The sequence below is a fragment of the Notothenia rossii genome (assembly GCF_949606895.1).
Source record: "Notothenia rossii genome assembly, chromosome: 6".
Taxonomy (NCBI): Eukaryota; Metazoa; Chordata; class Actinopteri; order Perciformes; family Nototheniidae; genus Notothenia; species Notothenia rossii.
The window spans coordinates 15765454-15791681 of record NC_136909.1 but is presented as its reverse complement, the minus strand read 5'-3'; the positions used below and the strand labels follow the sequence as shown (position 1 = coordinate 15791681).

General features: G+C 39.1%; 3 protein-coding genes across 7 annotated transcripts in view; 1 reads left to right on the top strand and 2 right to left on the bottom strand.

Annotated features, from left to right (window-relative positions):
• Positions 1 to 441: 441 nt before the first annotated feature.
• fam81b (family with sequence similarity 81 member B) lies at positions 442 to 12105 on the bottom strand (the record flags this gene model as incomplete). The annotated part of the gene is given in 9 exon segments (XM_079687112.1): positions 442 to 638; positions 1821 to 2019; positions 2527 to 2662; positions 4802 to 4902; positions 6103 to 6232; positions 7650 to 7752; position 8986; positions 8990 to 9179; positions 11948 to 12105. Coding segments are annotated over 9 exon segments (1215 nt in total).
• Positions 12106 to 12542: 437 nt separating this feature from the next.
• Positions 12543 to 14513, bottom strand: LOC307043708 (uncharacterized protein). 2 transcript variants are annotated; one of them, XM_079688422.1, is made up of 4 exons: positions 14069 to 14513; positions 13818 to 13884; positions 13575 to 13613; positions 12543 to 13279 (listed from the first exon to the last, which is right to left on the bottom strand). In XM_079688422.1, the coding sequence occupies exons 1-4, from the start codon at positions 14145 to 14147 to the stop codon at positions 12865 to 12867; spliced, it is 600 nt and encodes a 199-aa protein (XP_079544548.1). In that variant the 5' UTR covers positions 14148 to 14513; the 3' UTR covers positions 12543 to 12864. The 2 variants fall into 2 exon arrangements, with proteins under 2 accessions (XP_079544548.1, XP_079544547.1); XM_079688421.1 differs by having other exon boundaries at positions 13818 to 13879.
• Positions 14514 to 17514: 3001 nt separating this feature from the next.
• The window catches only part of mctp1a (multiple C2 domains, transmembrane 1a), a 129858-nt gene continuing 121144 nt past the window's right edge, over positions 17515 to 26228 (top strand). For 2 of the 4 annotated variants that reach the window (XM_079688412.1, XM_079688411.1), the window contains exon 1: positions 17518 to 19083. In XM_079688412.1, the coding sequence (XP_079544538.1) occupies positions 18550 to 19083 (534 nt within the window). In that variant the 5' untranslated portion in view covers positions 17518 to 18549. Of the gene's footprint in view, positions 19084 to 26228 lie in introns of all 4 variants that reach the window. The other 2 variants (XM_079688414.1, XM_079688413.1) reach the window with 2 other exon arrangements.

The window sequence follows — 26228 nt, the reverse complement described above, 5'->3', positions numbered from 1 at the left end:
TATTAATCATATTACTTGACAAAAATTACAAAAGAAAGAATAAAGATTGAATCATTGTAATTAAAAAAATGGTATCTGGAAAAATTGTCTGACATCTTTTTTTAATAATTTTGAATGTAGGTAGGTATAAATGGCTGAATCATGGTTGAGTCTTGTATTTTCTAAAGTACAAAAACAGATGTGTGTTAGATTACATTTCTCTTTTTAAAATGAAACACAATTAATTGTCGTAAGCAGGTCCGCATGCTGCCAAACATTTCAAACATATAAAAGGTTTTTCTACTTCAAATGAAAATATCTCTCATGTGATAATTCATGTGAAGATTGATTTAAATTACATGTTGCAATAGCACAGGTAGCTGAGAGCTCATTCAATAAGATGTTAATATAAGTCAGTGAGATAACAGTTAACACTCTAACTAACTGGCATGCTGTCAAACTTTAAGACGACTGCCTCAGTATAGATACGACAAGAACATTGGAGCTCCTCTTCAGTTGATAATGTAACAAGTCATGGAGCTCTGCCACCTTGCTGCAGACGTGCCTGTTATCGTTCTGTAGCTTCTCCTTGTTCAGGCGGGATTTCATATCACCTATCTGTCTCAGGGACTCGATGGCATCATGCACCGACAGGAAACCTGTTCAAAAGTGAGCCGGGTATAGAGAATCAGTTTGGCTCTCTCTCTGTTGTTCTTCTGCTGTCTGTTACTAATATCTAGTTATACGTCCTAAAGTCTTTTCATCAGTTATCATGACTTTATCTACTCTAAGAAGTATAATCCAGGGACCCTCTGTGGGGTGGAGGGACAAACCTTTTCCAACAATGATGGGATATTAAATCACTATCCTTCTCTTTTTGACTCCACGCCTATCTTGCCAAGTATATTTACGACACTCATCAATTATGTATTGCTTTTCTCCCATCTAATACCCTCTCCATCCATCTTTTCATCCTATACTTAAAATAGAGTGTTGGATGGATGGCTTTCTAGCACTGAGAGCGGTGATTCATAGAGCAGTTTTCTCTTGCTGTTATTTACTGCAGGGAGTCTTTGCCTCTTTTTTATTTGTCTACACTTTAATAAGAGCTGGAGACTGAGAGAAGTTGACAGAAAGTGGGAGAGGTTTGAGGTCTTGTGCTCCTGGGAAATGAGACTCCTATTGGCAAATCAGTGAGATGGGGATGGATTTCAACAGCAGCCTGATGCAGAGTGGAGCTCTGTGCTGGCTTACTTAGATGGCTGTGCATGATATAACCCATAACTTATAAGATTTGAGGTAGCCACACAAAGCAGCTGTAGCTCAAACACAATTTATATAGGCTTTAACCTCTGTTGTAATGAGGCAACATGTATGAATCTACATCCCATCCTGGCCTGTCAAAGAGTTTTTCAAGTCTTGAAGTGATCACTAAAGTAGTTCAAGCTACCTGGGATAAGAGTAGTATACACACTTTTCAATATTGTTAAAAGTAACATCTGTACACAATGTAAACATTTAATGAAACACCATGATGTGAGAGTTAATAAGCTTCTTAGTAAGGCATGTTGCCTCCTGTGTAAAAAGCCCTGCTGCTCTTATTTTCAGTACAATTTAAATAAAGTTAACTTATATTGATATATGGGATATTAAGCGTCTCATTTGTGGGAGAAATAAATGAACTGTTTTAATCAGTTCACTTCAAAATATGAGTAATTACAGTCTGTCTCTCTTTTTCTGACTCTTTTGTGAAGCTTTCCTGCATGTGAGCATTTTACTTGACGTATATGGACGTGTGTGTTTACCCACTGATGACAGCTTGGTACAGAGTGCTAACCCACCTTTGTGGTATTCTTGTTTGAGCAGCTGCAGCTCTTGATGAAGGCTGCTCTCCACCGAGGTCATTCTCTTACTCAGTTTTGTTTCAGAGCGTTTCAGATCATCTGACTGACGCCGGTCTGCTTGATCCTGCTGGGCCTCAAACTGCACACACGCCTCCAGAGCCTGTAGCCGCACAGCTAATCTAGATCCTGCCTCTAACTGAATACAGAACAAACATATAACAACTAAAACTTCAAACACACATCACAACCATTGTATGTGACGAGTCTTGAATACATTTTTTAAATCATGGTTTTAAAGGTACTGCAAGGTTTACAATTTAATTTCAATATTTATTTTTGGTATATTACTTTAAGTCTGTCATTATAGCACCTGTCTCATGTCGATTATTCAATTATTGAAAAAATGTCTCTCATGGCATCTTGAATAACTCACCCATAGAAAGGCCTCTCTTTAGCTGAAGCTTTCTCACCATCTGTCTCTCTTTATTATCATTTTTAAATGTAAAGACTGACAACTCGAAAAGAGTTGCTGAACTAACAACACTCACAATGAAATATATATCTTGCAGGTCCTAATAGTATGGTAAATGGGGCATAACAAAGACCGATGAAGAGACATTTTACAGATAAACTTTATTCTGGTTTGTACTTGCAAGTGGTTATTGTGGAATTAAATTGTTGGTCATACTGTCAGCTGCCTTACCATTTTGTCCTGCAGTTGTGTGCGGAGCTCCTGGCTGCGATCCGCATGATTCTGGGACAAACTATTGAGCTGTTGTTCTGTCCACTTCTTCAAAGAATCGGTCTGCTCCTTGGCACCCTTCAGTTCCCCTGACATCCTGCAAAGTCATCAGGAATAAAAAGGAAATAATCTAGAAGGCTCTTAGTTAAGAAGCTGCAATTTGAATTTCTTTATTTCAAACAAGACACTAAAAAGCCATTAGTAGATAAGATTAGATAATTAGAAAGGTTTTTACAAATAGGCTACCCAGAAGGCTTTATGTAAGGCCCATTTATACAGCCCATGCTTGCTGCTTCGCATTGGAGTAAGCACTGGTGTGAAAACAATCATCCATCATAAATCAATAATTGATGTTCTGCCAGTTTAAGTCAAAAGCAGGATGCATTATTTTGAATTTTTTGGTTTAAACTTACTTGATGCCAGCCTTAGTAGGCAGAACACTTTTACTCTGTTGTGAGGTGCTGAAACTATAAGTGTATACTAGAGACGCATAGACTTACATGGTGCATAAAGAGTAAATAAACACTTGATGTTGATCTTATTGCGCTGTTTCTTTGGTAAAGCAAAACAAATCTCCCTGTTGTGTTGGACCGGTTGCCATTTATATAGGTGAGCTGTTTGCAGCCGCGATTACTCACACAGCCTTCTGGGTCAACAATGTTAAAATGTCTCTAATGAAAGCAAAGTGAGACAAATAGTGTGGGCTGCATTGTACCGTAACACACAATGCATAGCGTCTCATCAAATATTTCTATAATGTAAAAAAACATATTGGCACTTCAATTAAATGTAACTACTGTACTTTCCTCTCAATACTACGAATTCATGCTAAATGGGAAAATCAATGAGACCCATGTGTTTAACAGCAAGACTAATCAGACTGCTGCTAAACAAATTAAATAGCTAGGTCTGCTGCCATAGAGACACCTCAATGTTATCTCCATGCAGGCTGGCTAATCCACCTAATGTTGACAGTTGTTAAGGCGGTGAATACTAGACAACAGGGCGGCTGATTTGGCCACGTAAAATGAAACTAAAATTGTAACAGGGTCAGTGTGCCTCCATTCTTTGCTGTTGTCGTGTTTTTGAGCTTGTCTGAAACCTATTATCAAGCAGGTTTGATTCTTTTGTCCATGGCCATGATGGTGTGATGTGGGCGTCTGGCCTTTCTATTGAGTGCAGTGTGTATTGTAGGAGATGATTGTTAGAGGCTGTCAGATGTCTTGTTTGAGATTTTTTTAGGCACTAAATTGTGTACCTAAATGTAGTAATTGTGACTATTTAAAATACATTAGGTGGTGAGAGATTAGGGTTTCACTTTGGAGGTTTAACAAAATGCAAAATGGATAACAAATCTTCTGAGGTCCCACTTTCGGATAGATGTTCATGAGAGTAAATAAACAAGGAGCACCCTGGATGGATGAATGGAAGATATAATATCGCAAACTATTTGTTTTGTCATTACCCCACCTGGCTCAGAATCACAGACAGTGTTGCTTTTCATCTATTTTAACTATTGTTCTTTTGATTCCAGCATCATCAGTGACCTGGTTTCCACAACAGATCCACAGCAATACTAAATAGAGCATATTCCTCATTCATGTCTCTCTGTTTCTGTTTCAACCATTGCAGAACTATGTGATTCGTTCTTCAGATTGCTGCTGATTGAGACTTTTTATGGGTCAGGACTCACAGGGGGTAGTATTTGATAACCAAATTAGTAAATATTGGATTATTATCTGTTATGTGGATCTGGCCAGAATAAAAAGGTAGCATTAATCCATCAATTAGGTAATGCTGCTGAAATGCTAAATAAAAAAGAAAATGACTATCCCAGTCACCAGCAGCACACTCACAGATGTTTCTACAATACAATTGTTTTAAAAGTAACATAGAGAACCATCTTGAATGTTGAAATTATAACCTCTCCCCTCTCCCAGGTTTGAATATATAGTGGCAGTATAAAATCCCTCATAAACAACGTGCACTATGAGGATAGCTGCTTTGTGCAGTATTAGTTATGAGCCATCTTGATGCCTTATTTATTATTACTTATACTCATAATCACAGCTATGTTGCAGTTCATCTACATAAGTAACACTGTGAATGGGTGTCAGTCCATGGAAAGAAAAAGGGGAATAAATACAAATAAATCAGACTAACACATGCTTTACTGTGATAAACAAGTAACCTATGTGTGTTTGGGTTAAGCTTCCTCTTTAATGAATGGCCTTACCTGTCATTGAGTAGTTTAAGTTGCAAATCAGCCATGGAGCTCTTTTGGCTCTGGGAATGCTTTGACAATGAGGCCTCCAGCTTTCCAAGATCATAATAAATCTGGGGAAACAAACAAGCACATGCTGTAACGTGACGTTGGACCATCTTGTGGTGCAGCCTCAGTGATCTGACCTTTACCCTGCACAGTTTCTGCTGAGTCAAAGTGATTGAGGTACTTCACCACTCCTGTAGCTGGTCAAGCCTGGGAGTAACAGCGGCGACCCACTTTCTCTGAGTATTCAATTACCTTAATGGGACATGCTTGACCACTGCTCCACAGCTAATGTGCTGCCATCACAGTGATTTACCTTGCTGTGCCACAAACACAACTGAGAGCAGGGTGAATCAGTGTGAGTGTTAAGGTCATTTATGGTCAGCTTTGGATTTAGTTAAATGCTGGGGAGTATTATAACATGTTACAAACTGTATGTGTCCTAAACCAGTATTTTAAGAATTTGACCTCAAAGGCAGGTAACACTGTTTTAATTGAGTCATCTTGAAATCCCTGTATGAATTAATTTCACATCTCATTTACCTCTTTCAGAAAGTGTGGTTGAGCCTCTGAATTTACTTTATAAGACCAGTCTCACTCCGCAGGAATAAGCTCCAACACAACAACGCTTGAAATCCTCTCGAGGATAAACAGCAAATACTCCCCCTGTGTATTCTCGCAGATAATTATTTTTGTTCATTCAGGTAGCATAATCCCCTTGTTATACCTTAATCCATTCACAGAAGAAAATGTTTTTCTTAATGTGAAACCAGAGTAAATTAATCCCAGTTTCAACACCCTTTGTGTGTGAGTGTGCGTGTGTGTCTTAACACAGAGGAAGGGGTACGATAAGGTAAGAATGGTCGACTTTATTAAATGTAAAAAGTGGCATAAATTAAGACATGTGAGAATAAAATTAAGAGTCAAAAACCATGCAAATATTTATTTGAGTCTCTGCTTAAAGGTAAAGTGGTCCTTTGAGCTCAATGCCAGCAAGCTAACATGCTCACTATGATAATGCTAACTTTCTTCACTTGTTTATCGTTTAAGTTGTGTGTGTTATAATACTCACCCTTTCTAATTAGCACTATACCTTAAGTACAGCAGGAGCCGATGGGAATCTCAGTGTCTTTCAAGTTTTGATGTCCTGAATGTCGCAGAAACTGAGAAGAATGTTTGTATGTCTAACTATATGAAGGACTGACTTTGAAGACTAATTACATTTCATCTTCCAGACCATTTGTCAGCCTTCACACTCAGTCTCTCACCTTGACCTTCATTTCGTTGAGCTGTTTGTCCATGGCTGACCGGAGATCTGCCACCTCTTGCTGCAGTCTTATCAGCCGCCACTCCCCAGAGCTCATGTCAGCGCTCAGCTTGTAGGTGGCGGCATCACACCTGACAGAATAGGTGAGGAAGAAGAGAGGGGAACTGAATGAGAAAAGCGGGATGGAAGAAAGTTGAGGGAAAGGTGTCAAGTCAGGGAGATTTAGACAACATGGGGGAATGATTTTTTCTGAAGTGAACATAGTCAATACTTTCCAAGGCTTACTAATGGAAACTAGGAGAAGGCTCTGCTGATAATTAAGCAATGGTATTTTATCAAAGACAAAACAGTGAACGAACACATTTGAACTTTTCATTGGAAGTATGTTTGTATCTGAGGATGAAATACTAATAAAGACACAGGCAAAGCTACCAAATAAAAAGACTTATCACTAAACACAATCAGAAGATAACAAGAAAATGCTCTCATGTGACATCCTGCTTCTAGTTCCGTTTATATAATGACGAAGAACTTTGTCAACATTGCAACATAGCTCTCATTCTTCCTGTGCTAAATTTAAGATGCCATCAGCCAGCAAACACTCTCTTCAATATTCATGATAAAGCACAATCTTAGATCAACAACCAAAACTAGCAGCTAGTTATTATGTTAAGATGCCCAGTGTGACATAAGGGTTATTTCCCTTTGGAGCACTTCATCTCTACCATAAAGGGATTCACAAAACAATACAGTTCATCAACAACCACTGGCCCATAACTTACTTGATTATTTATGACTTACGCACAAGAGAGGTCATTAGGCTGAGTAGGTGAGGTTTTCTACTGCATTTATTGGACTATAAATCAGCTGTTTGTTGAGTCATAGGCAATATCTTCTCTCACCACTAACATCTTGAACACCACAGAGGAGAAGAGCCTGCTTTGAAATAAGATGTTCACCAAAGTACATTCATCTATTGTCTCTTTGTGATGAGGAATTAGGCGAAGTCATCTCCATGTATTGAGAAATGATGGCCATGGCTATTCAAAATAATTCAGCCTAGGTAGCTACAGGGGAACATTTCTATTCCTAGCACAATCCTAATTGTGACAGCCTCCTTTCGGCAATGCAATCTCATATGCACCATCTTCATAGACATCATATTATGAGCAAGAGCTAATCAGAAAACTTCCCTCTGGTGAGAACAAAATAATGAATGTGTGCAATCAAAGTGTTTGTTTCTGTTGGAGTGTCGGAGGTGATGCCACGCTGGAATTGAAATTGTGAGACTGTGAAGAGCTGCCAGACAGGAATCAGACCTCATCAGAGATAAATAAGTAAGATATCAGCAAGAAACCTAAGTCCTACCCATAGATTGTCAACTGTGCAGCAGATCTGGGTCTAAATAATTGCGCAATACCTTTAAACAATACTTCAGAGGAAAGTTTACTGTGCTAGTATTCAGCCCTCAATGTTGTATTTGTTCAAACTAAACAGTTTGTACCTCAGTGTTTACAGACATTAATTGACCCAGAGGACCTGCTGTACCTGGCCACTCTTCCTCTCAGGTCTCCAATGTTATTCTGGTCCAGGCTTTGAAGGGCCAGTGTGGTTGCAGAGGTGATGGAGTCCCTCTGGGCAATCTGTCTTTCTGTCATATTTCAAGAAGTGGTGCTTTTTAATCGTACATTAACTCCCTTTCTGCCCCTCGTTTCAATGCTGTTAAAATAACCAATGTGGGTTAAACTGATCTGGAAGGTCAAAATACTGAATGTACTCTTCCAATATCAGAGTAGCACATGATAATGATGGCCCTACGTAGCTGTGTACGTAACGGTTACCTGGAAGACCATCAGGGCACACTGTTTTAGGCAGAAAGAAATGTGACAACGATTAACATGATGATTCAGCCTCTATGGAGATAGACATGTGACAAACATGATCATTTCTGACATGGGTCTTAGTTAATCCAAACAAAACATTGTATACTGTTTTGAACCGGTATTCCTGCATCTTGTGACTGTGTAAAACCCTCTCTTGTATATAAGCTTGTGAAGGACACCGTTCGGGTAACTAGTTATACCATATGCTCTGTATGTGATGACTACTTCCATTCTTGAGAGGATAATAAATACATGTATCCTGATATTGAAGCTCAAGCCGGTGACGGGTGATATTTTTCTAACACATTTCATCACCACTTATTCATTAATTATATTTCTATGAAACAGGCCATAAGCATGTTTGCAATATGCCTGATGTTGATAACCCGACATCAACAGGACGACCCTCTGGATTATCATGAGAGCAAGTATGTGACTGTGTGATGTTCCTTTCATCTGATTAACCAGCACATTTATTTCACGCTTGAGCTTAATTCCTCATGTGCATAATTAATTAGCTCTCAGGCTTCATGTTATATTTCAGATAATGACAGCCTCTAATCATGTTAACAGCCCTGTTGGTATGCACTAATGAAGTAATGAGTAACAATGTTGAGCTCTGTTTCTATAAGTCAGTTATCAAACTGTGAGGCTGGATGTTGTGCTCGATCAACGATGATTGTACATCATTATTTTTTTTGCATGCATAGACAAAATGTCCACGGGTTGACGTTGATGAGGTGTCGGGCAGGCTTTGCTCAGGTGCTGCACCATTCTATCAGGTGTAATCTAATCAGCTGCGAGTGTGTGTCCGGGAGTGTGCTGCACATCAAAGGAGATGAGAAGAGAGGAAGGCAGATAAAAGAAGGAGTGACAAAAGAGGACTAGACATGAAGAGAGAAAAGGGAATGCACACAAATAGACACTGACTTCATATACATAATACAAAACATATATCGGGGCAATACAACAATGACACGCATTAGCACATATGTGTCCACCTTATACCTGTATGTCCATGCTAAGCTGCTTGACAATGCGTGTAATGGTCAGTATGTGATTCTCCAGCAGCTTGCGGGACAGTGTCTCAACTTGGAGGGAGCCCTGGGCCGACTGCAGGCCTGCTGCCACTTCCTCTCTGATCCTGAAAGCCTGTTCCAGCAGTACAGCCAGTGTCCTCTCCTGACCGCTCAGACTACTCCCCAAGACATCATAATGAAGTGAGGGGAAACAGAAAACCAAGCTTTGAGTCATGAAACCCCATATTATTGATTTCTGTACAGGGAGACATGTCGTAAATCATGAAAAATTAACATTTTCTAGCACTGGAGGCAAGGGAATTCTTTTACAGTTTGAATCAATTAAGCATTCATCCACCCAGAATAATAATGAAGAGAGAGATGTGCTGGTTCTCAGACCCTCTGGTCTTCCTCCTAACATCTATCACTGACTTCATGTCCCTGTGAGTGCTCTGTCACCCTGTCTGATGCTATTGTGGATTAAGGATTAATTGATCAATGTGATTCACAGCTGTGTTAGAAAGGTCGCAGATGGATCTCAAACATACCTCCATCCAATCATTGAAGGGAAAAATAAGTATCTACCTCTGGACACAGGCTGGTTTTAGAACACATGGACTAAGAAAGGTGAAGAATAAGGTACTAGAACATTTGTAATATAGAAATATTCAATTGAGGAAGTAAAAAGGAAAAAGTTACCTGCCGGGGTTTTGGTAGGGCTGCAACTTGTTTTACATGTTCTTCTCTAAAAATAATTAAAACACACATATTAAATATTTGGTGGTATTAACAGTACAGTTTTCATTAAATTGTGTTTCACATCTGCTGTCAACCTTACTGCAGGGTTAAATGTGTTACAAATGTTCCAAAAATAAACAGAATAATAGCAACATACACAACTTGCCTTGACTACTTTGTAGTAACTGTGGTCTCCATGAGTGAGGTGTGCCTGCCAGCTAGTTGTTCAACATAGCAATGAGTGATGCATTGGACACCAAAGCAGCCTAAAGGTCAGCGATTTGGAGAAAAATGGTTGATATTTGAACTCACAAAATAATGATATTTATCATCTCTCTCACTCCCACTGCCTTTCTGCTTGTGGCATTTCCCCTGTCCTGTGCACGAGCATGAGTAAACTCTCTACTGACTCATCTTTTAACTCAGAACACGAGAACATTTATTTAAATTGAGTAAGTCATGTGTGAACATCACTTTTACGGAAGCTTAATCAGAAATGTATCAAGGTGCCTGTTTATCTTTTTGACCTGGATGGTTTATTACTTTATAGATATTGTTAGAGACAGAGGATGTTTAAAATCAACCTCGTCTCCGCGTGTCGTTTGGTAAGCTGGGTAAATTCGTAAAAAGGAAGGGATAAGAAACACCAGAATGCAAGTTAAACAATAATCTTGTTTTAATGATAAAAAGTAACAATACAAATACAAAGGAAGTACTTCCTGCTCTTCCTCCAATCTCACGGATCTGGTCAGTTTGAAGAAAAGAAGAGACCGGTCTAAAGAAAACACAGGCTTATATCCAAAAACCCCAGGAGGAGCTATGCGGCTGCTCCCCCCCGAGGGGTCCTCCACTTAGAAAAGACAGCCAATCAGCGCGAGCCAGAGGCGACCCTTACATTTGAGATAACAAACCCCTCCTTGCAAGTTTCACATACTTTTGGCATTTTATAAAGATAGGTTTAAGATATAGTTTTTTATAGTTGGATTATACAAATAACACATGTGAGTTACCTTAACCCCAAATAATAATAACAAGAGGAAAACATTAGCTCTGATCTCAAGCAGTAAAAAAGTACCGCACACTCATTTAGCCTGCAGCTTTTCCAGACACTTCAGCTATTGTTCTTTCAGAATATTCCCTGCAGAATCTTTATTTCAAATAAAAGGTTTCACTTCGAATATTTCCAGCTTCCTTTTACACATACAAAGTAATTATTGATACAAAGTAATTAAACACACACATATATTTCAAGATATATAGACTTCTCTGATATTTTTGACATGCTGGAAATCTTTAAGAAGAATGTTTCCTCCTCCAGCCTGTCTCCTGTCATCCACCTCTGCTCTTTCTTCATACAGAGTAATAAAACATGTTTAAGCTAATCTCTCCACAATGTTTGTAGCAATTTAGTACTCACACATGAAAGACTTAAAACAGAGAAATCAAATAAAACACCAATACAGGAATAGTTGATAAATGATTATACAGGACATATGATCACAGTAAGGAATGCACACACATATATTCTCTATGAAGCGACCCTTGTTATAGGTCCAAATGTCCTGTCCCCTGATAGTCATGAGTTTTGGTTGATTAACAGAAGTTTAATTGTTCTGGTAGCTTAAGGCCAACAAAAGACTATGGCCTCTGTAACTGTTTGACTCAATTCTCAAGGCCTTTTTTGGGGTCTGTAGGAGATAAATCATTAATTCTACAAGACTTTAACTGCCTTATATCTGAGGCACATCTCCCTTTGGGCTAATCAATACGGGTTTTAGAAATTAACAGAGGAAGCCAGAGACTCAGGGCCTCTCCCGATGTCTGGGAACTGCAAAGCAGATGTCAAAGGCCATTTGTATTATGCCTGCTCACAAATAGCCAAAAAAACCACCCTTTTGATTACACATAAAAGTGGAAGAAAAGACTATTGCTTTAATTTATTATTACTAAGTAGTGGGACATTGTTTCAGGAATATATGAAAAGCCTCTCTATATTTAAAGAGGAAAAAATGTACTTTGTCCCTTCAAACTTTAACACACACGAATATATGAGGTGATATTAAAATAAATATATCACAATATCAAAATCTGAAATCCTGTTGGTGTTATGATCACCGTCAGTTCCCTTGGTCTCAGGATCATGGACAGACCATGTATGTCCATGGTCAGACCATGGTCAGACCATGGACATTAACCATGGACATACGTGATCTGTCCGTGATATTGTCCATGGTTGACCATGGTCTGACCATGGACGTTAAATGGCACCATGGATGAATCATGGAAACCCACGGCCAAGTGAAACATGGACAGACCACGGTAATTCATGGACATCAAAGACGTGGTTAGCCGTGGTCTGTCCATGGTATAGTTAACCGTGGTTTTCCGTGATTGATCTGTGGTGCCATTTAATGTCCGTGGTCTGACCATGGACAACCATGGTCTTATCGAGGCTTGCAATAGTATGGCCGTGGATGTCCATGGAGAGACCATGGTCATCCATGGTCTGACCATGGACTTCGATGGTCAGACCATGGACATCCATGGTCAGACCATGGTGCCATTTAACGTCCATGGACAATATTATGGTCAATGGTCAGACCATGGATATCCATGGTCTGACCATGGGTGTTCCACCCCTGAAGTTATAGAAAGCTTACCAATTTGGTCAATTGTTACCAAGGTTGTATATAACAAGACTTACCATAATGTCCACATAATGCTCCAGGGGGGGGAGGGGGGGCTACAGACAGGACAAATTTAACTTGCATCTAAAGTCTACAGATATAAATGTGCTAAGATTGCATTTCAAAATGTTTATTAATATCTTATCATGACACTCTTGTACAAGAAATACTACACAGGATGTTTTTTAACGAATCTCAGAGAACAGACAGTGGTACAAAACTTAATTCACACAATTACATGAAAGGTTTGTCAATCCATGGGAACATTTTACAGTATTTATAACATTTAAGTAGAATCCTTGTCTGCTTTACCACAAACGATACATAACCAGTTCCCTTACTTACATATGACATTGTATGAAGAAATATGTGTGCCAGATATATGTTCACCATAACAACATACATTTTCTTCCCAAATGTACACTTAAGTCAGTTTTCACACTTTTTTTAAGCCTTTTTGCACATGGTGCACCTTCTCCACCATATCCTTGTCTTTCATTTCGGGAAAGCGTCCCCGCATCAAGTCCTTGTATACCAGGAACTTATCTTCCGGAAATCGTGGCTTTGGTGGAGTCATCCGGTTGGGAGCTTTCCCGGACACACTGTGGCTGAGGAGATCGTCTTTGGAGAACAACTGTGTCAGCAGCCGTCTGGCTGCTTTGAAGGTGCTCGTCTCCAAGACGACAGTTGCACGCAGCTCCTCCATGGTGTTGCCATTGTACCGTGGCTCACAAACTGCCACACGCCCCTCGCGGTTCTTTTCCAGTTCGCGAACTCTTCTCTTGAGTTTCCTTATACTCTCCTGTGATTCCGCAAACTGACCTTGCAGCTCGTACAGGTTCTTGGCTAGTCTGAAAAATAAAGATTGCTTAAAAATATAATGCCGAAGTAAAAACAATACAGACGGAACAAAAATTACATCTACCACAGTCTTCAAATATATAATTTGCTGCCATATCAGACAATGTGTAAACACTATTTTGGAGTCATATAATATTAACCACATTATTTTCCTTCCCAGCAAACAGTATATTATAAAAAGGGAACATCTGTATCTGTTAACAATATAAAAAAATATATATATATAAATATATATAACATATATAATAATATATATAATTAATATATATAATTAAAATAACTTACTGGGCAACATTGATATCCTTTCCAGCTGCAAAGGGAGATCTGTAAAAACAAATACCCAAAAACTAGAACCTAAAAGGTAATGTGTGAAGTTGAAGCAGTATACAAAAAGGTTCACCATGTTCACCTGGTATCAATATTCATTCCATCTTAAAATAATGAATAAACAGATTTTAAACAACATTTTGCTGATTGTCTTCTACACGTCTCTGGCTGCAGTCAATTGGAACTGCGCAAGTAATTTACCTTTTCAATTTATGACTGATATTTCCAAGTCGACTCCAATGAAGTCCAGTGATGTTCAACACTAGACCTTTGAAGGTATGTGTGAAATTTATCAAGTTCAGTCTGCATATTTGTGCATGGTTTTATCAGCAGATACACTTCCTAATAGATCTTTTCCCAATGATAGTGTGCTACATTTTGTTCTCATTTACACACATATACATATACATATACGTATATGTATATGTATATGTATATAATATTAATATTACCTGTGCTTCTTTTTGGTGATCGTTGGAGATGGCGACCCCAGTTCCAGTCTCCTGTGAGCAGAGGGGGAGGCTGTGCCATGCTGTGGAGGTGAGCGACTGCATCTGGGTGCAGCCTTTTGAGGCGACTGGCTGTGGCTGCGTGCTGACGGTGCAGCCTTTTTGGGCGATGACCGGTTGCAGCGAGGTATTGTGTTCCTCTGAGGCGATGGGCTGTGGCTGTATCTAAAACCTAAACCCTCTAAAGATCATATCAACCCTCCCGACTTGAAATGATCAATTTATTAATATGAATCTGAAATAAATGCAACTGGAAAAAAACGGCCGCCATCTTGTGAAATTATCTATTTATTTAAATATTAAAAACTTATTTTTCTTCAAATGGATCATATTTCTGGTCTCTGATATGTTAATAATCAAATGTACTCACACTCAACGTTGAAAGATCAGTATTTCAATGTGGATGTCAAAGGTTTTTAGCAGAGTCTTCTCTCAGCTGCCGTCCTATGTAAACGCTAGACAGGAAGTGGCTGTTCCGCCACCCGGAAGTGACGCCAAAAACGGCGGAATTAAAGGTAACATGACCATTAGCACTCATAGTGGTTACTCCATGAACTGCAAGCAAATTATAATATACCAAATGTCCGTAAAGACAGTGTATTTAAATAAAAAAATATATAAATCCGTTTTTTAGATTTTTAAAAAAAATGTATTTTATTTTTTAACTCATTCCACCCTAAATGTATTTATCTATATAAGAGTAAGAGTAAAGTTAGAGTGGTATATATTAAAGTAAATAAATAAAGAAGTATTCTAAAGATCAAACCGTGAACATTAAAAAACTTCTGGTACAGGTTACACTTCTATTGTGTTTTTAAAAAATTCTAATATTTAAAGAGTGAATATAAGCGGACATTTAAACGCCATCACTCAGTAGAATTGGTCAGTTGACCTCTTCTACTTTTAGTCTAACCACAAAGTTTTGCGGTCCGACTAAGGTTTTAAGTGTAAATCTATTAAATGATTATGTTATTTTTTAAGTATAAGTAAGGAGGTTCTAAAAGGATTTAATATAAGATATATCTTAATATAAGATATATCTGGCACACTTAATTATATTTGTTCATATTGAAGTAAGGGAACTGGTTCTGTCTTGTTTTTGGTAAAGCAGACAAGGATTCTACTTGGGAGTCCAATATTGTAAAATGTTTCCATGTATTGACTAAATTGTAACCTTTCATGTAATTGTGTGAATTAAGTTTTGTACCACTGTCTGTTCTCTGACATTCTTATTGTATTCATATGAAATTGGCACTGTTGTTTACATTTTCAATGTCAGTCTACCAGGTAAATAGAGCACATGTCCAAAAAAAATTCCTAAATATGTAGTGCGTGCCAAACCCTAATTTTCATGTTGGCAGGGGTATTGCTAATGTCATATTTGCAAACAATTTATTATTTCTGCTGACGAACATGTAGGTCACATATTTAATGTTATTTGATCAGACATTACATTTATCTGTACATTCTGAAATAAATTAAATGTGTCTATTATAAATACTGTATGTTGTGCCTTCATATTTTTCATAAATCCCCAGTTCAGCCCTGTGTAACTCACTACTCCAGGACAAACAAAAAGAGTCAGAACTGAGACAAAAAGATTGGCACCAATATCTTTGATCTGCATTCAACATTGAGACCACAGAAGAACATGATCATTTCATGGTTAGAAATATCAGAATTCTATCCATGTTTTACCATGTTTCATGACCACAGAAAAGCATGAATATTTCATGGATAAAAATATCAGTGATTGTCCATGTTTCACCGTGTTGCATGACCATGGAAAATCATGGATATTTCATGGATGGAAATAATATAGGATTTGTCCATGTTTGTGCATGTTTCATGACCATGGAAAATCATGGTCAATTCATTGCCAGACAAGTGAACATGTTTTTCCATGTTTCATGACCATGGACAATCATGGTCAGTTCACGGCCAGGCGGGTAGTACGTGTTCTGTCCATGTTTCATGACCATGGACAAACCACGGACAAACATACCATGGACACCCACCATGGACAGATCACGGATGTCCATGGATGACCATGGTCATCCATGAGTTTTCCGTGAAACATGGATGACACGAGACCAAGGTCACTTCATTAGTATCACTGTTAACTCAATTATGATAAGCTGCCAAAATAATAGGTAACGGTTGGAATTAATTTGGTGTCTAACTTGAATTGGCATCCTGGAGTTCTCCTAATCATGATATTCTTATACTCATTAATCGTTTTCAGTTTCGGTACTTAAGGGTCTATTGTGTTTGTTAATGAAATACTACAATCTAGCCCTCATTGGATGTTCCTTTCCATTTGGCTGACTGTGGCTAATAACAGATTACCAACGTAAATGATCATAATAGCATTAGATTCAAATTCAAACAAATGTCTGTGCTAAATTAATTAAATTCACATCAAAACAGAAACGTTTTGCCAACAGTACCTATTTTATCCTGCTGTACATGGCCGATTTAAGCCAAAAGCTCTCCTAAAGTTTTTTTAGTATGAACTTTGAATAACTCAATTGCCTGCAGTAAGAGGTCATACTAGACAGCTCCAATTACTCTTGCTGAGGCTGTAAGGAAGAAAATGTAATTATTCTGGGAACTGGGAGTATTATAAGGAAAAAATAGCTAAATCAGCTCTTCGTCCGGTCTGTCTGGTGTTTTATTGCACACAATATAATTACATATTTATTGTACATTGAGATTTACTCTCAATCCGAGAGGCAACACAGTGAAAATGGCCTTATCATGTTTTATATACACAAAACCTGAACTATTTATCATACAATGTGGCTCAAGCTGTACTGTGCCACTGCATTACAGTTAATGCAAATGGAGACAGTGTACAGGATTCAGAGTTTTTAATTGTTTGTGTCAGTTGCAGTTGTGTTTGTGTGTGCACGGCCGCACATACTGTAGATTCGTCTCTTATCAACCGGTCCAGGCTTATTAAGAGGAGAGGCCTGCTTAATGCAGACTCATCAGTTATCCAGAAAGCCGATGACAGCCATTGTTTGGCTCACATTCTCCCATCTTCATCTACTTAACTGAGAGAGGGCCTCAGGGCAGTCCACTGTGTGCTGCCAGTGCCCTCCTGGTTGTAATTAAAGTGTTTCATTTTGCAGGAAGGAGGGAGGATCCCAGGCCTCAACAAAAGTCTTTATTGGATTCTCATCCAAGGTTTGATAAACAACCCGATTACTCAAACACATGACTATTTGTCAAGTATAATGTACTCTGGTCATTGCTGCTATAAATATTCACACAACATTGCAAGCTGATTATCTTTTTCTAATTATTAGAGGGTCGAGGCCAAGTGCTTGCAACAGAAAGCATTATTAGCACCAATCACACCTCAATCGTCACTCCTACAAGTGATACCAGGGTCATATTAGTGTGTGTCACATGAATAAATGACCATGCAAGCAGCATTACTCTCACTTACTCTCTTTTACATCGGCGCTGTTTGCAAATAAAAGGTCATTCTGTGACCTTCTTCATGTGTGTGAGTTAAACAGAGAGAATACTTTATTCTAGTAATTATTGTCTCTGTTTGCTTGTTTAAGTGAAAGTGGGAACAATATTAACCAGGGGCAAAGAAGAGTCCTACATTGAAACAATGGCCAGAGGGGAAAACGTAATGAGTTATTGCAGCGCAGCAGCACAGCATCTAAAAAGAGAAGAGGCTGTTCAGTGCTGCGTGCTCACTGCTGCCTGTGGGTGATAACGTTCACAGTGCCAGAACATCCACACAGTACATGTCTTTCAAACCTCTGAGGTTTCACTGGACTCTCTGTCTGCTCCGGCTTTACCAAGGTCAATGCTTTGGAGGAATAATCTAGTGGCTGAAAATCACCATGCCCTAACTAAAAAGAGATACACTGGGATGGGGGTGACAGAATATTATAAACATCTCCACGAGGCATTGTGGGGTTGTGTTATGCAATCACCAGCATACATATTATCCAGTGACACGGTTGGCCAGAAGGAGGCGTGGTGCAGTCTTCATTTGAATAGAACAATTAATGTGGAAGTTTGACTTAACCCTTATAAAGTACAGTGGACCGGTACGCAACAACCACCTGGAGCCTCACCAAGCATTAGATATTTTTGGAGAAGTCACTGCATGTGCTCCAACTTCACAGCTTAGAATCTTCAATAGATGGGGCTATTACTTCCCGTCTATCCAACGTGCTGCACCGTGCAAGGCATCCAATTTACGGGCTGCATGCATAGGCATTTTACAAGGCTAGTTGGAAGACTAACACCCCCTCCATTATCACATTGTGCGTATCCTTCTTGGCGCTCTAAACCTAATCATCAGTGGAAGTGCTCCCGCACGGCAGCAGCCCAACTGTGACATCCTTCCACTGTTCAGTGTGCTCAGGCTGGCTGGCTGCTGCACAAGCACCATGGAGAAGAAATCACCTAAGCATGAGAGCAGCGGCAAAGGACAGGAGTCTCTATCCTACCAGAGGAGGATGTGGAAGAATTTCCAGGAGAAAACCAAGCCTTGGCTCAGTCCTAAACTGGGATCTGAGCGTCGGAGTTCCGGGGGCGCGGAGGGCAACAAAAAGGAATCGGGGTTATGGATGTTTAAGAGGAAAAAGAAACAGTTGGACCGGGTGTTCTCGTCGTCTCAGCCGAATCTGTGTTCCACTCCTCCAGCGTCTTTTGAAGGAGAAGTGAAGTCCCATGGAAGCGACCAGGTCCCCGGCACCAGCAGCGAAGGGCAGCCTCTGCATCCTCTTGGGGCAGCTTCTGGAGCCACGGGGAGCAAACCCGAGCTGACTGCGCATGGAAGCCCCAAACTCGCCATATCCCAGCTGATCACGTACCAGCAGAAGAGCTCCTCTCTCGGCTCGGCGTGCTTCGAGAAACTCGTGGTGGACCCGGCCGTGGTGGTGGGAGAGGAGGATCAGCTGCGTAAAAACGCAAGTGATTCTGTGAGTATAGGCTACTCATAGTAAAATCACGCATATTGTGGATTATGTTTCTATCAAGTAAGGCTATTTCCAAAAATCAATATCCTTAAGGGGGTGGGCATTGACCAGGAAATCAAATAACGGAGACAAGCGTGTATCATGTGATGCGCTCAGTCCTCTGCTTTCTTAATCTTAACTCTGTCCTATAGCTCGTATGGGCCATATGCACAGCCAATGCCAGTGTATGTGATCATCACCTACAACAATCTTATTTCACGCGTTGCTTTGTTTTTTTCTCATGTAACCAACACATTCACCCACTGCAGACATCCTTGCTGTGTAAAGGATTATTTCAATTACAGACTCACTGATAAGATATATACTCAGGCTACAGGCTCTGATGGCAGCCTCCTTTTGCCTGCTCACATCATTAACCCCCCCCCCACTATAGGGATTGTGTGCCCTAGCTTCTCAGTCCATCTGTCACAGTATCCTTGCCGGTAGACAGGGGCTGCAACAGGGCAATGAGAGCTCAAAGGTTCATCATGCATTTCCTTTTCATGAAAAGTGGCCTATTGGGAGGTGGTTATAAGCGACGCCACCAGCATTGTTGGAGATTGATGGCAGGTATATTCCCACACTGGTAGCCATGCTGAGTCAGAGAGCCCTAGAAGAAACACGAACAAAAGGATATCAGCAAGAGGATAGTTAAGGCTACTATCACATAAATGACGAACAGCCCACAAGGTCTGCGAAATATATTTTAAATAAAATCATATGGTAAACAAAATACCTAATGAAAATAATAAATAAGTGTCATGTCTTGAATCATGCCTTATCCCCTGATATGAATCCAATGCACTATTCCTTCCATAGGGCCTGTCAGTTCAGACTGGCTGTTATGATATTTAACACAACTGTCGAAAGGAATAATATTGAAGATATTTGTGCACATTAAGTGCATTTTGTACAACTGGCAGCAGTTATTGCAGTTATTGAAGTGTTTCAGGTCTGTTTTTATGAGCATCATCCAGATTGCTGTCTAAAATTGATTTAGCATATGAACACTTCTCTCCACTGAAGTTATGGCCATAGGGCTCTATATTAATCTATATGAGAAGTGCAATGCACTCAGTTGAACAGGTAAAAGAGAGCAACTATTAATGAGGACTTAATTTCAACGGATCTTGCAGTTTCATCAGTACTTACCAGGTCAGTTACATAATACACAGGGATCTCACTTTGCCAAATAAAGTCTTAGCATTCAGTGTGAGCTAGCTTCTTCTGTTGTTGCCATGTTTATATTCAAGCATCTGTTGTTCATTTGTTGGATTCTTTCACATGTGAGGAGAGCCGTGGTAAACACGAAGTGACAGCATCATCTTCTCAAGTTTCACTACAGTCAGTGATAATAATTTGTTGTTAGCTTGACTGAATACATGTGCATCACATATCTAAGAAATACTGTATGATTTTAGTCTATTATGTAAGGATGTAAGAAAGAAGAAATGGAATGAGATTTAATGAGGGGATGAGATGAGGACAACTGAGATAAGATGAGAGATGAAGATGATTTGATGTGTGATAGAAGAAGATGAGACAAACAGAAGTAAAGAGAGAGACGATTACAACAGAAGAGATTAGAGCGAGATAAGACATGCTTTATTAATAACTTGGGGGGAAATCAAGGGTTATAGGACAACAATGTCACTGAAATGAACACTCAACATCACAATACAGGCTGGTAATTGAGCTAAAAAGGTCTAAAGATGCATCTGCATTTTGTGCATGCTTATTGACCGCAATATTATTGACAATGCATTTATGTGCTACCTTAACACTTTCCTTGCCCATCAAGGATTATAACTCAAAGTTACACACTTCTACAGTCATCCACAAATCCAGTTTAGGTGAGTGTATACAACTTTTCATTACCAAATTGAGAGCATAAAAACTCCTAGCCACAATTTCATTAATTTAAATAGGATATATTGCATAACAAGCAAACACTGTGTCTCCGCTTGATTTGAAAAGCTAATGATGGGAGGGATTAATGCCAAGTTCTGGAAGTCATTTCATAATTGATTCCAAAGAAAAAACCCAAAGTAAGCACATTTAACTTTTGCTTGCAAAATAGAAATGTATACGAGTTATCTATGTTCAGCAACATATTAACATTGGTTAGTATATCAAATCGGAGAGCAGGGTCACACTATTTAATATGATTAGACTGAAACACACTTTGGACACCTCTTTGAGATGAGATAGTTAGCATTGTTGCTGTATTTGTCATGTTCTTCCTCATTATGTCGCTATAATTTAACATCTCATAATTTATAGGAACTTTCTAGTCTATTACAGATGTATTGGATCTACAGAGGTTTCAATACAATGCATGTTAGACCTTAGGCAAAGTAGGTCATTACCTAATTCTAAATTCTTCACTCATTCTAGTATGCTGTCAAATCTACTACCTTTACTAAATGAATACAGTAGACTAATTTATATTGACGAAATAGATTAAGTTTAGCGTTTGTGTCAGTTAAGCTCCATTTTCCAATTGAACAGTCTTCCCTATTGTAGTTGTCTCGCTAACCTTAAGTTCAGGTAAAGCTGCCCTTCTATCATTACTCACCTTTAAGCCTTTCATGAACACCTTTACTTCGATATAGGCACTTAACTCTGCCCTGAGGTTTTAACAAGACAAAACAAAAAGTAGGTCTAGAGTATGTTTCTACTTCATAATAGGAGTCAAGTCGGCTGTTTTTCATTAGGCTTTACAACTCAAAATAAGTTTGGCCTAAGCATCGTTTCCTTATCATATCATGTATTTATTTTTTGCTATGTTTACAAATGTCATGTTCTTATATGTTGTATGTCAGGGACTACGGATGGAAATTAGCTCAAAGCTCAAATCCGGCATATTTACACTTGAAGCATTATTTGTCTAAAGTGTTCATTAATGTGCATTGTCCCTATTCAAATAAACAATTAAATGAAATGAAACATTTTCAATCTGTAAAGCGGTAAAGCCATTCTCCGTTTATCTATCTATCTTAATTTTCTTTGTGCTCTTTGAACCCTTTGTATCAAAAGTTTAAATAAGTAGTAATAATACAAATCTAAACAATCCAAGAAAAAAAGTGTGTCCAAATTGGCATGTCAGATTTGACATTTTGTCCACTCCATATCATGTGACAGGAAGTAACAATCTGTGACATTTTACGAACCTGCATTAAGATAATTAGCTTAATTAGCCGCATTTCTTGACATGTGTAAACCAACCGTATACAAAGTTATGATACTAACGTTACCGCACCAGAAATACAAGGGTCCACAAAGCGAGGGAATTTAGCGTACTAGCGGGTTCAATAGTGAACAAAGTTGTATCTATTTGTTAGCGGCTAAATGTTATCATTACGTTACCTTGAACCCGTCCTTCTTTCCCACTGGCTGAGTCTGTCCGGACCTGTTGGGATATGACCGAGACAAATCCGGTCAAAGCGTTACCTGTTCCTTTTATACAAAGATGGAAACAGTTTGTGAGTGCTTGCCAAGGATTAGTCGAGGCATTTGTTGCATGTTATTTAACCCAAGCATTATTTATTGTATCTTAACTTTCTGCGCGGTATCAAATGCCCAGTCTGTAGGCCTACTACCATTGAAACATGGCCCGACTGATGTTCGTCACCTAACACCCCGGAGCCATACTTCACACAGGGAAGGCCCAGTTAGAGCTGCTGCCTTTTTAAAAGAGAGCCCAGGACATCCAACATGTTTTTAATGGTGAGTGAAGCTTTGGCATTGTTTTTCTATCAGCCAGGCCTACTTGCTTTTCTTGTGCTGGTAGCGTTACAATCTTGTGTGCACTATACCCATCTTGCCTGCTTTGCTCTTTAGTATCCATATTTACAGTCTATGTTTGATCATGTGATGTGTAGTTTTCTAGGGTTTATGAATATTGGATGTAATTTGGGGTATGGCAGCATCTCAGCCAAGAGTAATAGCCTTATAAACTGGACATCAAGTTAAAAACATTCACAGAGTTGCAGGACTCTACTACAATGCAACCTATTACATAATCAAAACAAATGCAAGTGACACAAGTGTGCAGCAAATACATAAATGCATTGGATCAACCTGATACTGAAGCTCTTGTCACCTTTCCATATCATCTTTAATCAGTTCTGTTTCCATCATATGAGATAACTTACTTTTCTATTGCTAGTAGCCTTCTTTTCATGTGAATATTCAATTGGTTTTTAAGTAGCCTATGCACAACATGCCTAGTGTATTTTCAGATATATATTTTAGCTAAAACAAAAGACTCTTTTTGAACAAGAAAGTTTTTTTATTTGTGTGCTGTAATTGGGGTTGAGCTTGCTTGCAGTTCTTCTCGGTCATGTCTCCATCCCTCTCAATTTCCTCTGCTCAGCTCATATGGAGTACTATAAAATATTTAACACTTACAAGCCAGGGAAGTAGGTTTTTTGTGTCACTGAGACGATACGTTCACAGTCTGATGCTACATATATCAGATGTAAAATATGTCTTCTGGATAATTAATCACAGACAGGGCGATAATGTTTTGTGCATGTACAATAGAGTATATGGCAAACACACCTGTTTTTAGAAGAACATGGCTTTGATACATGCTTTATCCTTTATCTAACCGAGTTACGTTTTTTAAATACTGCAACTGAATAAATACTAGTTATAAGGCATGCATTTGGATATCTTTGAGGCTATGGGAAGGTTCACTCAACAATCAAAAAACATCGGAACATTTTCTAGTGCCTATAACACTGTGTATATTTATACAATATAATTACAGGAACATTTAGTCAATATAACTTTAACATTCATTTAAACTAACATCTCAAATCATAGTAAAGTTAATGTATGCAAGACTTGCTGCCCAAAATCATTTTTGTTGCACTATGGGAAAACTAGTGAAAATCTGAGCTTCTTTTAAGCTCAGTTGGAAGCGTATTCCAGTTTGATGGCCATAAAGGAGAAAGCAGATTGCATAGTTTGCTTCAATGTTTGCTGACGAAATTCAACATCACCTTGTTAGATTTTTGCTGGCAAGACCAGGCTCTTTTGATAATGCAGCGACACGTATATCAGAAAATGAGCAATGTTTGGATGTCCTGTAGGATCACGTGTCTCACTTGTGGCTGTTCGGAAACCGCCTGTGTCCTCGTTTTGAAGTGTCCTGATGGCACTTCAAATTAGGATTTATTACAGCCAGGGGACCATCGATTGTAACATGCATGCACTGACAAGCACATGATTGATGCTGCCCTCGAAGCTGTCGGGGCATCGCGAACATTCTCACAAAAGTATATGACTGACACCATTTGGGGATGTTGATGGGATTCTGCTCTCACTTTGTGATTAAGTGTCTTGTAGTGCCTCCCACAAATCTGAGTTCCCTCTTTCACTGCCATTACAATCTGTGAACAACCTATGATAGAGTGTTCGAGTGGTTTTATCTGTAGACAAGTGTAATGGTGAGAAGTAAATGCTGATTTAATTTAAGTTTAAGGAGATACAGAGGTGTCGCTGTTGATACAGTGTTTCCTACGAGCAGGGAAGCCGAGGTATATGCTCGGTCTTTGTCTTCACAAGAGTTGTCAGCATTTGAAGAGGTGGTAGTTTGGTGCATCAAAAAATGAATGTGGCTATGCTGAGTATCTATCTGTTAGCCCTGCTAGGAACTAGTGACCTCCTAGCACAAAAGAAGAAACAAGCAGTTAAAAAGGAAACTCCACTCCACTATTACTTTCAAAATGTAAAAAGGAAATTCTCTGTAGAACATGGTTATAGTTTTATTATATGCTTAATGGTTGTCTTCCAAGTTCCTGTTTTGTCAGAACCAAAACACGGCCAATCACTTTCTAATTATCAAATACAGGGAAGTTGCAGATCCTCACACTGACTATCACAGTGAATATATTTTTAACTGTCTGCTAAACCTTTCAGCACTAAGTTCAATAGCCTGATGAACTCTCGCCTGATCAGCAGAAACCTTATACTCTAAACCACCAACCTGTTTTTGCAAGTCATTGCCCTCGGCTCCAAGAAACTATGAATCCCCTTTTCCTTCCTTTCATCACTCATCAGAAGTGTGTGTCTTTAAGTGATAACCTTACCTGCATTGTCTCTAACTCCCCTGGTCTATATCCCATTCTCTTTTTATGATCCCAGTTTTGGCTTCCTTGATAGGACACTTTTCCTTTTTACAATAGCTTTCGGAGGACACATCCAAAATACATCCCTGCCTGTGAGGAACAGCCTGTGAATTGCAAGATGGGAACTCTGCAGTGTGACACTGTGTTACCCTGGAGCGTTGTTCTCAGCAATCTCAGTCGATCCCCTTGCAGTAGTAAATACACATTCGAAAGCACATGCATAAACAAATAATGTTGACACAGACATGCACACCCACACACTGCACTTGTCCGAGCCTCTGAGTGTCATTGTAAACAAGGTTAAGGAAGACAGTGTAGACAGCTGAATGACTGGGGTAGTGTCAATGCCCCTTTTATGAATAGCAGCATTTCACAAAGAGAGAAAAATATATTGATATGTATCCTCTTACACTGAAGGAGGATAAAGCTCCTCCTCTTCATGCTTAATGCAGCATCTTGCAATGATCAAGCAGGCACATATACATTGAGAAACGCCGACAGTTATGGCAGACATGATTTTCAGTCAGAGTATGAGAGCAGGTAGAGAGGGATCAACCTTTAAATCAATAGATGGAGCCAGGGACTTGGCTTTTTTTTTACTCTTAATGCTACCCTCCCACATAGATTAATCATCACTGATTCCAGCCTGATCAAAGTGGTGGCTCAGTTGTCGTAGGAGCCTTTGTGTGGGTCTGTTTGTGTGTGTATGTTAAGAGAGGAGGGTCAAATTACACTTAGCAGTCATCAATGGCCTGCTATGATATGTGTTGATCCTCTAGAAACAGACAGTTGTTCGTGTTTGAATGAAGGGATACGCTGACTGACAATGTTCTTGTTTAAGAGCCCAAACAAAGCTTTTGTATCTGCTATTTATTGTGTCGCTCTCAAACTCAAACCCTGACACTCTTGAAATGTAGCAACCTACCAACTGAGCTATGACAGCTTTTAAAAGTGGGTTGAGTGTAAATG